At 38.4% G+C, this 15,842-nt stretch overlaps 2 protein-coding genes and 2 long non-coding RNA genes across 4 annotated transcripts in view; 1 reads left to right on the top strand and 3 right to left on the bottom strand.

Annotated features, from left to right (window-relative positions):
- The window catches only part of LOC145474261 (uncharacterized), a 2,198-nt gene extending 1,741 nt beyond the window's left edge, over window positions 1-457 (bottom strand). Inside the window, exon 1 of the long non-coding RNA XR_014045341.1 lies at window positions 302-457. This is a non-coding gene — a long non-coding RNA (uncharacterized LOC145474261). The remainder of the gene's footprint in view (window positions 1-301) is intronic.
- Window positions 458-2,342: 1,885 nt separating this feature from the next.
- Window positions 2,343-3,376, bottom strand: LOC145474418 (uncharacterized). The gene is made up of 2 exons (XR_014045485.1): window positions 3,235-3,376; window positions 2,343-2,472 (listed from the first exon to the last, which is right to left on the bottom strand). It is a non-coding gene; the product is annotated as an uncharacterized LOC145474418 (long non-coding RNA).
- A 2,796-nt stretch (window positions 3,377-6,172) lies between these two features.
- Window positions 6,173-12,794, bottom strand: LOC145469993 (putative peptidyl-tRNA hydrolase). The gene is made up of 5 exons (XM_081453858.1): window positions 12,611-12,794; window positions 9,651-9,864; window positions 7,725-7,824; window positions 7,147-7,192; window positions 6,173-6,740 (listed from the first exon to the last, which is right to left on the bottom strand). The coding sequence occupies exons 1-5, from the start codon at window positions 12,749-12,751 to the stop codon at window positions 6,498-6,500; spliced, it is 744 nt and encodes a 247-aa protein (XP_081309984.1). The 5' UTR covers window positions 12,752-12,794; the 3' UTR covers window positions 6,173-6,497.
- On the top strand, window positions 12,793-15,831 carry LOC145473257 (DNL-type zinc finger protein-like). Its single transcript, XM_081455021.1, has 2 exons — window positions 12,793-13,181; window positions 15,310-15,831. The coding sequence occupies exons 1-2, from the start codon at window positions 12,832-12,834 to the stop codon at window positions 15,383-15,385; spliced, it is 426 nt and encodes a 141-aa protein (XP_081311147.1). The 5' UTR covers window positions 12,793-12,831; the 3' UTR covers window positions 15,386-15,831.
- The last annotated feature ends 11 nt before the right edge of the window (window positions 15,832-15,842 follow it).

The following is a 15,842-nucleotide window of genomic DNA, read 5'->3' as shown; positions in this document are numbered from 1 at the left end:
TCTCATATTTTTCTGAGTGCCAGGGCAAATTTGCATCAGTACAGAGCCCGGTACAAAGTTTGTGGATATTTTTCTTAACCATAAAACCGATATGACTCCTTTATAAGTCTTTATACAGTGACGCGCATTCTGCGTCAGCAGTGTTGCTCGACAAGTCGAAGATCTTTTTACCGTTGAAACATTAGTAAAAATAAGAACTAGAGTGTTTGTTGGGCATTCTCTTACTAAAACGTACGATCGAATGCTACAATCGGTATTAGATTAACCGCAAAAGCTACAATATCTTCCTTGTCACTCTTACCTGACTGACCCAAGACTTTCCTGGCGGCCAGCAATGGGCAAGACTGATTTCTGTGTTTGTTATATTTAGAACGTGATCGAATGAATGATCGCAGGCACCTTCCAAGTCCACAGCAGCAATATGACATCTTTCCTCTCTTATTAGAACGGGATGAAGAATGAATTACCAAGAGTACCTTGCCCTTGTCCGCCCTTTAATTCGCTTTGTTTATGCATAGTTTTCCCACATGACTATTTAACTGATCGCAGACAGCGCGAACCCCTACAGGCGCAAACCGTACCTAAACGAATTCCATTCCTGCAGGGTGGAGATGGTAAGGTCCTAATTGCTCATCTGTCTTGCTTACAAGAATTTCTCTATATTGTTATTTGAATATTAGTTTCCCAGTCGTATTTCTGTTTTAAACCTATAAATGACTCCATACAAGAGCCTGGCATATTTCTTATTTACTCTTTGTTTCTACTTCTCTCTCCACCCACCCACCCACCCCTCCCCTCCCCCACTCCTGCTTTCCTTTCTTGTTATCCGGCTTAGACAATAATACGTTTGAGCAAGTTTGACAATACGTTTCTTGCAAGTAGTAAACATGCTTAGTAATCATTTTCAGGTTTTGCATCATTTGCTAGCTAACTAGAGGAAATGGCAAATGCCGTGCTCTTTTTATCTCAGTGTTTTTCGGTATTCAGAGTGTCTTTGTGCTTTATAGTCACGATCGACCAGTGTAGTTTATGTCTGTTTTACAACAGTCAGCAGAAATTTTGTTTTGTTAGCATGTCTTAGCGTATCCACGATAAATATCACGCGGAAGACCGGGACATCGAACTTTGAATATATTAATTTTTCGTTTCTGTGACCAATTTTTTCAGGTAGGTAGGTTACCTTTATTCATACACAATATGTATGAGAGCTGGAAGCTTGTGGGGTCGTGTCCAATACATTACTTCTAGATTTTAACATAAAAATAAAATGCAGTTTTACAATACATTACAGCTAATTTATGTATTAAATACAATTAAATTATAAAATTCACGGTAAATATCACGTGAAAGACCAATGTCTCCGAAGTGAGGGTGACCGTCGATTTAAAAAGTAAAATTTAACGAGAAATTCACAGATGCCAAAAATACCTAAAAGTCCTGTTTGCTTATTTCTTTGTTTAAGCTCAACACCTGGAAAGCAGCATTTCAGTCCTAAAAGAAGCCAGGAACGTTACTTGCCATGAAACTTTAAATTCTGTTTCATGGTGTTTGTTTTGTGTTTTGCCTAGGTGGAAATGATCTCGGGTAAACGCATCAAGTCGCCCGAAAATATCGCGTCGTCCCGACCAGCTGACCCTGGGTTTCTGAGAATGGGGTAAACGCTGTGACGGTGGCTGAGACAATAAACATGCTTTATTATGCATGAAGTTCATGGGCGACCCTTCTCTAGGTTCTGAAGTAATACTTGGGAGCCACTCAGTTTTGGTTGACGAAAAACAAAATGGTGTGTACACTGAAAAAAAAAATAAAAAAATAAATAACTTAGCTTGAGCACATAGATGAGCAAGCTGTAGTGGAACTATCCACAAGTAGACAGGATGCTTCTTTACCAAATATGTATACAGGATATTTTTGGTTCAACAGATTAACCTGCATTGGATAAAGTATTACTCCCGGCTTAGATTTAATTTTACTTTAATTTTTTTAAATTTTTTTCAGTGTTTCAGGCTGTTGCGCAATGTTCCAAATTGGTTGCTATATCGACGCTCAAAGCTGCACAGTTTACATTAATACAAATAGCAATTCGGCATTAAGTCTATTTTCTGTTAAACATTGTTAAAAGTTACAGGCAACGGAGAAAAAGTCTGCCGCTAGTTCACTGCGAGTAAATAGATCTTTAGATCTTTACAAATACTTCAAAATACTTTTACAATATTTAGATCCAAAAAGCTATAAAACAAAAATAAAGTCTTTAAAATTATTCGTCGCATACTGGATCCCGGTTGTCCGCCGAAAAAAAAAAACAATTGAATTTTGTCCGCCACTTCCACTTTTGCCGTGCTTTTCTTCTTCATTCGTACATGTACACCATGTAGGCCCGTTTCAGCTGCAGCCCGCCAGCTGACTTACGCATGTGATCCAAACTCCGCTCCAGCATTTGCGGCTCATCATGATCAGTGCACTGGACTGGAACTGTGGATCGCAAACACGGCATTTGTTAACTGTTTTTAAAACATCCAAGCAACGAGCAGTCTCTTCCAAACTAAATTCTGAAAATACTAATGTAGGACACGCGGGGACGCGAGTCGCGTTCCTTCAACTTCTGTCGTCTCTCTTTCATTCGCTGGAGGGAAAGATAATCTAGCTATACAATCCATAGAATATTTCTAATTTTCATATTCACCGTGAAATTTATCGCAAGAATCCCCGAGGTTTCGTGACGTTATCTGTTTTTAGATATGATCCACGCAAATGGACCGGAAATGAAGTCATTGTAACTTACTTGACACCTGTCCGTCAAATAAGTCTCCTTTTCCCGCCATATTTTCCTGAGTGTCGTAGTCTGAAAATATTTCCCGCCGCTGGATCAGCAGGACTTTAAACTTTCCAGCGCAAATATACACCGGTACAAAGCCATAACACTAACGGTTCTTCCACTACACTTATTGCGCAACAATTCCATTGCAGTACAATGTTTGCGGATATTTTTTTCTTAGCCATAAAATTGATGAGTCCTTTATAAATCTTCATACAGTGACGCGCATTCTGCGTCAGCAGTAGTGTTGCTCAACAAGTCGAAAATATTCTTACCGTTGAAACATCAGTGAAAATAAGAACTAGAGTGCCTGAGCATTCTCTTACTAGAACGTACGATCGAATGCTACAATCCGTCTTGGATTAACCGCCAAAGCTACAATACCTTCCGTGTCAGAACGGTACTCTCGGCTGACTTACCATAGACTTTCCTGGCGGCCCGCAGCGGGCAAGACTGATTTCTATGTTTATCAGAACGTGATCGAATGAATGATCGCAGACACCTTCCAAGTCCACAGCAACAAGATGACATCTTTCTTCTGTTGTAAGAATGCGACAGGGAATGAATGAATGGTGAGTACCTTCTCGTGCCTCATTCGTTTGTTTATGCATTGTTTTCCCACGTGACTATTTAAATGTCACTGATCATGGGGTACGTACACAGGGCAGCCGATCTCACGCAAACCGACAAACGACGTCACAATGAACTGTCATTTAGTCCATTCCTGCACGGGTGAAGATGGTAAGGTCGTTATAGCTCATCTGTCTTGTTAGCATGATTTAGTCTCCATTGTTATTTTGATTTTAGTTTCCCAGTCGTTTTTCATCTTAAACCTATAAATAACTCCTTACACAGCCTTGTATTAAAATATTTCATATGTAGTCTACCTATCTACTTCTCCTGCAACCCACCCACCCCTCCCCCCGCTTCCCCTTCTTGATACCTAAATACATGCAAGCTTCGACAGCAGATTTTCTCGCCAGTTGAGAACATGCTTAGTAATCATTTTCAGGTTTTGCAATAAAAGCGAACTAACGAAAATGGCAAATGGCTTTCTATGTTATCTCGGTGTTTTGTAATATCCAGCGAATGGCTTTCATTTTGTAGTCACGATCTTCAGTTACAACACCAGTCAGTAGAAGCTAGTACCAATTTCGTTTGGTGAGCGTGAGCCACTTAATTGTTATACAACATATTCAAATATTAATTTTTGTATTTCATGCAAGACTGAAGAGACTACGGGTAACTAGGCATAGTTTTAATTTTAATACTCTCACAAACGATGCTCGTCGATCAATCCGATGGGCAATGATCTTTGAATTCAATCTCTCTGGATCTTTAATAATCTTTCTCCCACGAGTAGTACTAGTAAATAGATTCCACCACAGCATATGATCCCTGTCAAGGCTATGATCGCTGCGGTCGCTACGATCGCTACAGAAAAGGTTGAGCGAACCTTACGACTTCCTGTTTGAGACAGAAAGTCGTTGTTGCAACGATCGCTAGTTGTTTCCATATGATCGCAATGACCGCTGAACTCTTCTGGTAGCTATCGTAGCGATAATTGTAGATGGGAATAGGGAAATAATAAAGATAACGGAACCAGCCTTTACTGAACTGAAACGGACAAAGCTGCAACTTAGCAACGCAGACGAGTGCAACCTTTCGGATCGGCGCGTTGATCGGCGCACAAACATCGTAGCGTACGTCACGCATTGAAACTAAAAGTGAGACTTCCTTTATTTGCTGTCGCAACGAAACATATATTTATAAGATGAATTGGTCAGACGAGTCAGTTATGTTGGGTTTTATATTTTGTCAAGCCTTACCATACACACAGCAGCTCTCTCGGATTATCCGGTAGGCCCGGACACTGGCCAAATCTCCTGGATACAAGGGAACATTTTCCCCTTTGTTTCCTGTTTGGGCTAACGTTTTCGGAGAGTGAAAATTTTGAATATAACATGTATTTTCGTGGTTGAATTTGCGGAGCTCTACTTTTTAAAACAACTTCATTTCGCGTTAAGAAGGTATAATTGAACTGTCCCGAATCGATTTCGAATTTTTTAGAATAATGCCACTGGCTGGTTTCGAAATCCAGTGGCCACTACGATCACTGCGATCAATTTCCCGCCGCTCGATCAGGAAGACTTTTTAATTCTGCCAGTTTACACCCGTACCCCACCGTGATGGGAAGCGGGAGGGGGGGGGGGGGCTACTCCCTTAGACGGGCTTCAAGGTATGCGCGGCACCAAAGGGTATTATATGGCTTTTTAGCCGCTCTGGTCAGAAATATACCCTCATCCCAAAGGTTTTTCTTGATTTTTCTCCGTGTTCGCCGCTTCGCGGTTCTCTCGCGCCACTCTTATGCGGCGAAAAATCATCAAGAAAAACCTATGGGACCAGGGTATCAGAAATAGAGTATCGATTTTGGCCAATAAGGTATGGCATTTGCACTCTAGTCCTAAATTGGTTAAGTGTGTTTCGAGGAACTATCCTGCGAGGTAACTCAGTATTTCAGCTAAACTTCGACGACTTCAAGTTCTTTGGTGTCGCTGATGACTACCTCAAAACTTTTAAAGTTTCAATTGACAGCCTGAACTGTTACTGTAATTTCAGGCCCACCGGTTAGCCAGAAAAGTACTCTGGTTAATACAGCTGACAAATTGTAGGCCATGTGCACAAATTCACAGTACTCTCTTTGGTCCAAAAGAGATTTAAAATGAGCGCCTCTTCTCTTGTGTTAACTTTTAATCAAACTTTCACAGTTTTTACAACAATATTTACAAGAAAAATAAAAAATATCGATCTCTCAAGATGCAGTAACTATTGCCTGCTGGTTCATCAAGCTACATGTATGCCGGTTATTACATGCAGCCAGTACTGTGCTAGTCTCCTCTACCGCCTTTTTTTTTTTTATTGGAGGGATGTCACGTAATGCTGTCATGCAATGCTCCCCCCCCCCCAAAAAAAAAGCTGTCACGCAACGCTCCCCCAGAGCGTTGGGTAACATCCAAAAAACGGCTGCGGAGGAGACTACTACTCTGCTTGATTTTCATTTTTTTCCAATTATTCTGTAAATAATTTATTAAATAGTAATATCTGAGTACTACAAATAAAGATTTCTGTTGATCTTTCGACAGTTTGATCGGATCTGGAGACGGGCATCAAACTGTCTTAATTTTTATCTATAGCAATTATCTTCAGTTATTTTGATAATACAATATTCCTTGTAAATAAATTAATTTATAGGCCATCAAAATTTATCTAGTGAAGTACTTCTCTTTTAATCTTAGTCATTACCATCTCAATAACGAGATTTGGGGAAAAAAGCCAGCTAATTCAAATGGTACAATAAATGTACAGTACATTTGACTTTTAAATCTGCAGCTTCAGTTAATGTCCATAAACAATCCCTGCAGCCAGAACTGCATTTGACTGAATTACTATAAAGCCTAACATTGCATTCCCAACTCCTCTCAAACTTGGTCAAACTTTCATTGTTTTCCTGTAGTAAAAGTGCCTGTAACTCACAAAACTGGAAATTTCTGTGTTTGACAGTAGCTGAAACATATAAATAACACCTATCCAGGGTGTATGCAACATACAGTATGTACTCTACACAACGTCAATCAAAGAAGAAGGCATGTTAGTACCACAACTACCATGTTATTAGAATTTGTTATAAAACTGACTGCTGTTGCGTGTGACACTGAACTCTAGCCCCTTCACTGGTTTCTGTATCCTTGGTATCATTGCTTTGGGTCCTAAATAGCTGGAGCTCATCGATGAGGACCTTACAGCACTTCTCCACTGTGCCCTGCACAACAGGGATCTCTGTTGGTTCAAATTTGCTTAGGACATAATCTGTCACATGATCTCTTTTACCTGGCCTTCCTATCCCTACTCGCACCCTCTTCAAGGTCTGAAATGAATAAATTTAATTATTTAGGACAGATAGGTATGTAAGTAAATAGCATAATGTGCTTAATAGTTCTGTTGTGTTCCAAATATGGTAAGCCACTTCATTGATTTGCTAAAAGAGCAATTATATTTTCAATTGACAATTTATGGGATCATATCACTGCTCTCTCTCTCACAGCGATGGTGACCCAAGGCCTGATGCAGGGTTAAGGCAAATAAAAAAAAAGTTCTTTTGGTGTAAAAATTTTCCCTGTTTATCCCCTCTCCCAACAAAAGAAAAGAGAAAATTTAATAATGCTATAATACAGTATACTGAACGTGAATAAGCAGAATTTTCATATTATGGTTTGCTACACGTTTCAAATAACATGTTAAAGATCTAAAATTTATAATATGATTAATCTTACATCTGAGCTCAGAGATGCAATGGCCGATCGAACTCCATTGTGTCCCCTAGAAAGAAAATAAATCATTAAGTTTTGTGCAAAATTATTATATTTTTTGGGCCTCTTAGCTGGAAAAAATGAACTCAACGTATGTAGTTTTACTTTTCAGAGAAACACAAAATTTCAAAGTGACAAACTACATGTACACGGAAAGATGTAAGTGTTAGTCAAAGGGTTCAAGCTTAACAATAATAATAATAATAATAATAATAGTAACAATAATATTAGTAATAATGATAATAATAATAATAATAAGTAGAAACCCTCTTTGCCTCCCAAAGTCCATGGTTTGGACTCGGACGCTGCAAGAGAAAATCACCCACAATGACACTAATAATTATAATAATAATAATAATAATAATAATAATAATAACAACAACAATAGTTCATTTATGAAGCACACACATCCATAAAAAATAGAAAATATAAAACAAACAAAATAGTATAATAGTGATAACAGATATTGTATTAAACTGGTATTATGAGCATTACAATCTCTTGCTCACAATATAGACAATCATTATACATGTATGACTCACCCAGCACTTCCTCCGTGTTTCAAACTATATTTTCCCACAGGTCTATCAAGGTCATCGTGTACAAGAATAACATTGGATGGGTTGACGTTGTACATTGCAGCTGAGGACACAAATATGTAGTATAAAAACATTGACACTAACAATCAGTTTAACATTAATTGGTGCATGCTTGGGATAAATAGTGGTCTAGTGAGAGAATGGGGCCACAGTACACTGTACGTTACTGCAATCTAAAGCCAAATGCTTTTAAAGATCACACCCCTAAGAACAGCATCAATAACTTTCCACCTAAATATCAGCCATTGACATTTTTTCAATAACTGTAGAAATTCTCGCGTGCTCATTGGCTAATTTTCATCATCAATAAGCAGACAGACACATGAATTTATAATTTAAGCGATGCATCAACGTGCGAGAGCGGACAATTTGTTCTCGTAAAAAGCAAATTGACGTCAGTTTTTCATGTGTCTGTCCTGTTATTGACAATGAATTTTGACATGACATTGTCAAAATAGTCTGCAGATCCACTCGGCCATTGCCTTATAAATCTGCAGCTACTTTGACAATGTTATGATGAAATTCATGATCAATAACAAGACATGCATGAAAAACTGACATCAATTTGTTAAATGTCACTAATTCCCCACTTACAGTTACTTGCCACCTTCACAGGTGTCCTTCATGAGAAAATTCGTATGCGTGCCAGTTTCAATAAAACCCCTACAAACCATAGTTTACAATAAAAATAAAATTTAAGCATGTTTTTCTTTTAGGAAGTGTCTGGAACCGGTAAGGAGTGAAACGACTGAGGGTTCTTCTATTGAATTTATCAGCTATCAGATGCCGCCACACGAGCAAAATGGCTGCACAGTCTCATTCACAAGGCATCAATCAACAAAAGCGTGTTGGGCTTTTTCGATATTCTGATTGGTTGTCTAGATATCTGCATCTAAAGTTGAAGTAGCTAAAAATATGCAAGACGTGTTGCATAAATGGATGCCACAAATTTCCAGACACACTTTCATTTGTAACTATCCCTGGAATGTTCTGGCGAAATTTCACGAAAGTCCATTAAATCTGCATACTCTATAAATTCGCTCAAAGTGGATGTATTCCTTCCAAAATCAAATGCACGATTTTAGCTCATAAAGGTTTGTAAACAACTTGTGCCACACCAGGAGATTACCTCGCCTCGTGAAACCGCAAACCAATGGAACAACAGGACCTCCTAGCTTCAATGACAATGGGAAAAGTATTGCATTACATTTTCCATCTCGCTGTCAAATTGCAGAGAAAGACGTTTAAACGGGCAAAGTAGCGAAAGACAAAAAAACAAATGCCCGATATGAACCAAATAACGTGAAATACGAGCTCCAAGATGAGCATTTGCTGGAGAAATTTCCCCTGGCAGTTTTGTCCATTCAAGCGATTATGACACCTTCCAAGTTTATTAACTTTATTTGAATACATTTTTTTAAATAACTCGACCCCTTTTTGAGATTTTAAATATTTTTCTTTGTAAACTTTAGATAATTTAATATGACTGACTTAAATTTTGTCAAATAGAAGAAAACACGATTTTTTTTTGTGTCCTTGAAGGTGGGAAGTACCCTTAACATCCCCTGAGTGCTTTGGTCAGCCCCCAACCCCCTCACCCCTCCTTAACATCCACTTGGAAGGTTACTGCTCCACTAGTCACTCTAAACATAAAGGAAACTGTCTCCTATCTGTTCTGTTCAAACATCTGTTTCTCGATGAAAGTTCTTTCTCACTAATGATTAATAATTTATTACATACTTTCTTTCCTTTTTACCACATCACAAGTTTGCAAATACATAAAATGTGTCCTTTTACAGAAAATAAAATGTGGTGTCATGAAAATGACATGCAAAATGTGATTTAAAAATCATCTGACAGTATCAATACCTGTTCTTGCAATACTCCTTCCATTTATATTCATTGCCACAGTAGGTTTCAACAGTATAATCTCCTGATCATCCACAGTTGTCACAGCCAAGTGACCGATAGATCTACGGTCAAAATGCCAAATGGCTCCAAAATGTCTGGCCAGACAGTCCACCACAAGCATCCCAACACTGTGTCGAGTGTCCGGGAGACTGTGATTACCCAGACCCACAACCTACAGGAACCAAAGCAAAATCCTGTGATATTATAAACAATCAGATGTGACTTAATATAAGTCTCTGGGACCAATACAAGATTTTTCAAAGGGGATTTGAGATATGGATGGTCCCCTTTATGGGGTTGCAGGAGCATCCTCCCCTGGAAAATGTTTAAAATTGAAGTCCTCAGAAATGGGTTTTCTGGCATTCTGAGGCCAAGTCAGAAGTTATAATATCTCATTTGTCTTAATTTAGGTGGTTTGACCGAACCTTCTGAACCCCGCTGGATCTGTCCCAGAGTCTATATAAAAACACCACATAGGAAAAACAGACCATTAATGATTGTTGTTAAAACTACTGGTGCTCAGCTTCCCCTCAGCAAAAAAAAAAATGATATGAATAAATTAAAAGGATTGCATAATTCTGTGTTACGAGCATAAAATGATCCAAATGGAGCAATTTTTCAATATCGGGCCACTTATTAGCATATCACTCGACGCTTCTAAGAACGAAGCATATAGAAACAAAAGGAACCATTCAAATTCAATGAGATGTAAATGAGTGGCCCGGTATTCTACAATCTAGCCATAACAACTTACTTGAACAGATAAATGTAACTTGGCACAGTCCAAGTGATCAAAAATACTCCTTTCCTTCCTCGAGGACCTTACAATTTTACAGGCTACAAGGCGGCATTGACAAAATCAGAATCGGACCAGACCGGATCACGGACCGGATCGCGGACCGGATCGCAGATCGGATCACGGATCGGATCACGGATCGGATCACAGATCGGATCACAGAAAAAAAAAAGTTTTAAAGAAAAAAAACAATCAAATCGTTTATAAGATCATAATAAATAAAAAATAAAAGCAGAAAACTAAAATATGTTGATTAACAAATGGTAAACGCCATAGCGTGTACTATTGAGTTACGGATGCACGCGGGAGGTTGCTAAGCACGAAAGAAGCGTAAGAGTCGCACGAGGCGATAGCCTGGCGAAGAACAGTTGAGAGAGAGAGGAACAGCGCAGGATGGCGTACATGGGATGAGGCAAGAGCTGCTGCAGCAAACAGAGAAAATTGGAGGCATTCTGTTGAGGCCTTATGTGCCAAGAGGCACAAAGAAGCTAAGTAGAAGTAGAAGTAGTAGTCTTACATGACAAGAGAAAACAAGCGCGCGAAAATTCATTCATGACAACCGACTGCACACCAGTAACTCAAAAAAGTTTCATCTTCAGACAACTGTGAAGACAGTTTCGCATTTCTGGCAGAAGAATGTCGGCCATTACTTTGGAAACAATGTCTGTCAAAAGATTTGCTCTGTAAACATTAGCACACACGTCAGCAGCATACACCCATGGGCAAATAATAGACGCTAAATTAACCAATCAGAGTGCACGCTTTGCTTTAGTTATGTTATAAATAAAAATAAGAATCCCGAATTTGACGCAATGACATGTTAATTACAGAGAATGACAACAGGTCATTTAAAAAACCACATAAGCGCCTAATTTAGGACAAATTTAAATTGTAATGAACAGGCAGATGTAGTTATATTTGAACATTAGTTGGCTCGAAGCTTGGGTGAACCTCCCATTCTCATTTTTGAAATTGTTGTTAGTATCAGTAGCTAATTCTCGGCTACTTTTTCGTGTCAGATGTGAGTGTTACAGTTAGCGTTACAGTTAATGAGAAAGCTTATGTACAAAAGCTTAAGGACATGACTTGCTTTAGAGGAGCTACGTCACGATTTGCGCATCTTGAAAAAACTAGCCTAGTTTTTCAAGTTTGTCATTTGCAATCCTCATTAATCTTTGCCATCCTTAATGATCCTCATTCCGTTTTGATTTGTTCTTGCCTCTTAAGTGCTTTCTATCCTAGAACACGATCATTTTAGGTTTTATTCCACATAAAGGCAACTCTTTACGACCCTAAAAATGACTCTAAAACTCGTGACGTAACTCCTAAAATGTTGTTTATTCTCGGGTTGCATTATCGTTCACACTATCGATGTTATTCCTATAATTTTTTTGTAAAACAGCTATATTTCCTTGAAATACAAATGGTTTGTTTCATTTTATTCCAGTACGAAATATCGCATTCCAAACTCACATCTTGTAAAAGTATAGACCTGTCTCAGAAACGGACCAGAAATTGTTTGAAATCATCAGGTGTTTAATTTTTTTAGTGTTTTTAGTTTTTGTGTCTCGATTCATACGTTCGTCCTATTATTACCATGCTGACTCGTTTCATGACAGTTTACCTTTGATGCAAGCGAATATACGAAATATCATTTATCTGAACTGCAGAGAAAGATATGAAGACATGATTGATCATCGCAATCAAAACCCAACAGCCTGAAAAATATTCATCTGTGACCAGCTCCCAGTTGGCTTGATATTATAAAAGAATAAAGGAATATCACAGCTGAATTAAATAAAACGTTCTGCTCACAGTAGTCACTCTAGTGTAATTTGCTCAACAAAATTTTGAATTTTGAATTTTGAATTTTTTTCCTTGATCCGATCCGTGATATGGTCCGGTCCGATCCAGCTTTTGTCGACGCCGGGCTACAAGGTACTGGGCTAACAAAGGGTTGTTTTTCTGTCTCGAGGCCTATATGATGATTAAACTTCATGTGCGACCATTCAACCGAAAGCTTTCAAGCGGCAATTTTATTTGCAACTGTTTGTTTTGTAAAAAACTATGAAACTTTTTTTGTTGAGAACTGGCCTGTACCATAACACGGACATTAGCTTACCATAGCACGAAGTTTCCTAGCATCGGAGCCTTGAGCTTGGCTTACGTTCCGTTGGCAAATAAGCTTGAATGACTTTGATGTCCTCCGGGGCCCCAAACTAGCCGAGAAGAGTCGCAGTGCACGTCTAAAAGGCTCCGCCATGTTCAGCAATACGGAGCAATACGACAAATAAAAACACGAGCCTGCATTTCTGACAGCGGTTAGCGATTATAGGATTAAAGATGGCGGCCTATGCGTGTCTTAGATCACGTTATGTTTACAGACAAATTTCTTGGAATTATCTCATCGGCAATGTGTTTCGCTGTACCAACAGTTTTCCATCTGTAAGACCTCTTTGCTTAGGGCGTAACCTATGTGATGAAGCTAAGAACAATGTTCCCAAACCTCTGGGCTCTATCGAACAAAGTTCAAAGTTTCACCTCGTGTTTACATGCAAAGTATGTGCAACTCGATCTCAAAAACTAATCAGTAAACAGGCCTATGGTGAAGGAGTCGTTATCGTCAAATGTCCTGGATGCAACAACAATCATCTAATAGCTGATAACCTGGGATGGTTTTACGACGACAAAAGGTAAAATGTGGAAAAACAGGTATATATGTTGTAGGTAATTTTTTTCTTCAGGTAAATTTGATTTTTACCTAGGTAATATTTTTTTAACTAGGTAATTTTAAAACAAATTTTTTTACCTGGATATTTGGACCGAGGTGAGTCTGGGACCCAAAAAAGCAATAATTAGGAGAAAAAAAAAGAAATTTTTTCAACTTGAGCTGTGTAGTCTAGTGGAGATCGAGATGGACATGTAATCTGAAGGTCTTGGGTTCAACACACGGTAGGTACTTGTAATTTCCTTCTTCCTTTGAAATTAATAATTAGATAGGAAAATAAGAAGAGGTAGGCGTAGAATAGGGAGATAGTGAAAGAGAAGAAGTAGGTGGGAGCAGGGAGAGATGAAGAGAAGAGTAGGAAATGAGATTTTTCTCCTCCTTTTTTTATTTTTCTTTTCTTTTTAGAGCCCATAAATTAAAACCCTTTTTAGTTAGTTGACTGAAACAGAGCAAGAGAAAAATTACCTGGTTAAAAAAAAAAATACCTAGTTAAATAATAAATTTACCTAGTTAAAAAAAAATTACCTACTGAACATTTTTAACTGCAACATATATATAGGGTTTTGTGTTTTTCAAGTAAGCCCGGCAGGGTTAACTTGCAGAACGCCGAATGCCGGATGTACTGCTTGCTTGCGGTTAGTTTCACTTATATTTGCTTGCGGTTAGCTTTTATTTGTTGGACAGGGTCAATGCAATATAATGCTCTCCTTAACAAACAAAAGCTAACCGCAAGCAAACATGAGTGAAACTAAACCGCAAGCAAACAGTGCATTTGGTGTTCGGCGTTTGGCGTTCTACAAAATACCCCTGCCGAAGTATTATAAAGCCAACCGCATAAAAATTGTTTCGTTTCCAATCGCCCAGCCAACCCATTTTTCTGGAAAGGTAAAAACAAAAAAAGATGCTAGAGACACTGTCTGACAACAAGAATTTTACTTTTTAACCTAAATATTTGCATTCTCTGTTCCATATGTAATCTGTAATCCAGACTTAATTTTGAAATATGGAAATCTTTGGATCATGTGTACTAAAGGAATCTGCTGTGTCCAAATGCAAAAAAGTAAACTCCGAAGATAAAACAGCCAACTGATAACAAACTTTAATGTTGCTATAAACTAAACTTGTTTAATTCGCTTTGAACGCATGCTGCATGAATCTTTTAAGAGTTCTGCTCTGAGACGATTATGTAACCTAGCTATCACATAAGCATCACACCTAATAGTATAGAAACCAAGCTAATTAACACCGTAACAGAATCTGCAGTCAGGTGTCGATTGCTACCATCGATCAATCTTTGATCGACACTCTACTGGCCGACACTCAATCAACATCTCGGTCAACACTCAGTTGATAGTCAGTCGATTGTTGGTTGAGTCTCGACCAACTTATGTTTATCGATCAACACTCGATGTTGGGTCTGCTAAAATTAGTCGACTCTTGACTGACTGTCTACTGAGATGTTGATGAAATGTTGGCCTTGCATTTTGTAACCAGAACAAAAACTAACAGGCACACTGGCACAGTTTGCTGTATGAAAAAAGAACCTATTTCAACTCCCTTTCCTCTTAATTTAACAATCAACAGTTCCCTTAGTCAATCTTCTCCTTTTCTTTTTTTTTCTTTTTGCCTGACGGACAACTTTCACAAGAGGGAAGGTGATGGGAAATGACACATCTTATGGGGAAGGCCTCAAAACAAAAACGAAAAAAGCGCCAACATGATGCTCCTGAAAAAATGTTTCTTTATCTGTTCAAGTTGTTTCTGTTAGAAAACCTTGCACATTGTAGTTGCAAACCCAATAAATCCAAAAGTAATGTAATGCTGCTGTGCTTAAGAATTTTGCCTTGCTTGTACTACAAGCTTTATGCCTTGGTGTGATTTGGTAGACTTTGGAGATTTTGGCATGTCACTAATGTTTCTGTACTTACTACAAGCAGGTTCAACTATGTTAACAAGATCAAGCATAGTACTCGGGGCTAGGCATAACTACAAGTCAATGTACAAAACATGAACATTTATGACGTCAACACTCTATGTTAGTGTTCAGCATTTTATTGCATTGTTAATCTAAAACATTGTTTGGTATTTTACAGAAATATTGAGGACATCTTGGCTGAAAAGGGGGAATCAGTCAAAAGGTTATCAGAAAGTGATTCACTGGAGTTCTAGTGCAGGACTTAGTGGATAAAATTGAAAAGGACAAGCAAGTGGATGATGATCAGGAGAAATCTTAATGTACATGTCTCTAAAAGATTTCCAGTTGTACATCTACTGTGTGTTCAGCCTTCACTGAACTAGCATCATACCCAATACTAGTGGGTAGTAATATTTCTACTACAGCCACATATCATTATGGTTTTCACAGACTCAGGTTAAAATGCTCTTACCATAGATGCATAGCTAGCATTAGAACATAGTTTTTACCATTCAGGAATTTTTACTTTTAATAATTGCATGGATCACTGCCAAAATGAACAGAAGTTGTAAAAGATTTCCTGTACTCCCCTATTGTTATACACTTCCCCGTTCTTGTTCCAGCCTGTTTCTTTCCTGCCCAGCAACACTCCTTGCTTCAAACATAAGTGTGCCAGTTTCTTAGTCTCCTAAGGCAGTTTACTAAACTGCT

This window comes from Orbicella franksi, chromosome 1 (genome assembly GCF_964199315.1).
Source record: "Orbicella franksi chromosome 1, jaOrbFran1.1, whole genome shotgun sequence".
Lineage (NCBI taxonomy): Eukaryota > Metazoa > Cnidaria > Anthozoa > Scleractinia > Merulinidae > Orbicella > Orbicella franksi.
Note: the sequence above shows the minus strand (reverse complement) of the source record. Positions and strands in the feature narration are given on the sequence as shown.

Coding starts and splice junctions, on each gene's coding strand:
- LOC145469993 (XM_081453858.1), bottom strand. CDS start 12,751: ATGGCGGAGCCTTTTAGACGTGCACTGCGACTCTTCTCGGCTAGTTTG. Junction 9,865..12,610: donor CTAGGAAACTTCGTGCTATG/GTAAGCTAATGT, acceptor TGGTTCCTGTAG/GTTGTGGGTCTGGGTAATCA. Junction 7,193..7,724: donor AAACACGGAGGAAGTGCTGG/GTGAGTCATACA, acceptor TTTTCTTTCTAG/GGGACACAATGGAGTTCGAT.
- LOC145473257 (XM_081455021.1), top strand. CDS start 12,832: ATGGCGGCCTATGCGTGTCTTAGATCACGTTATGTTTACAGACAAATT. Junction 13,182..15,309: donor TGGTTTTACGACGACAAAAG/GTAAAATGTGGA, acceptor GGTATTTTACAG/AAATATTGAGGACATCTTGG.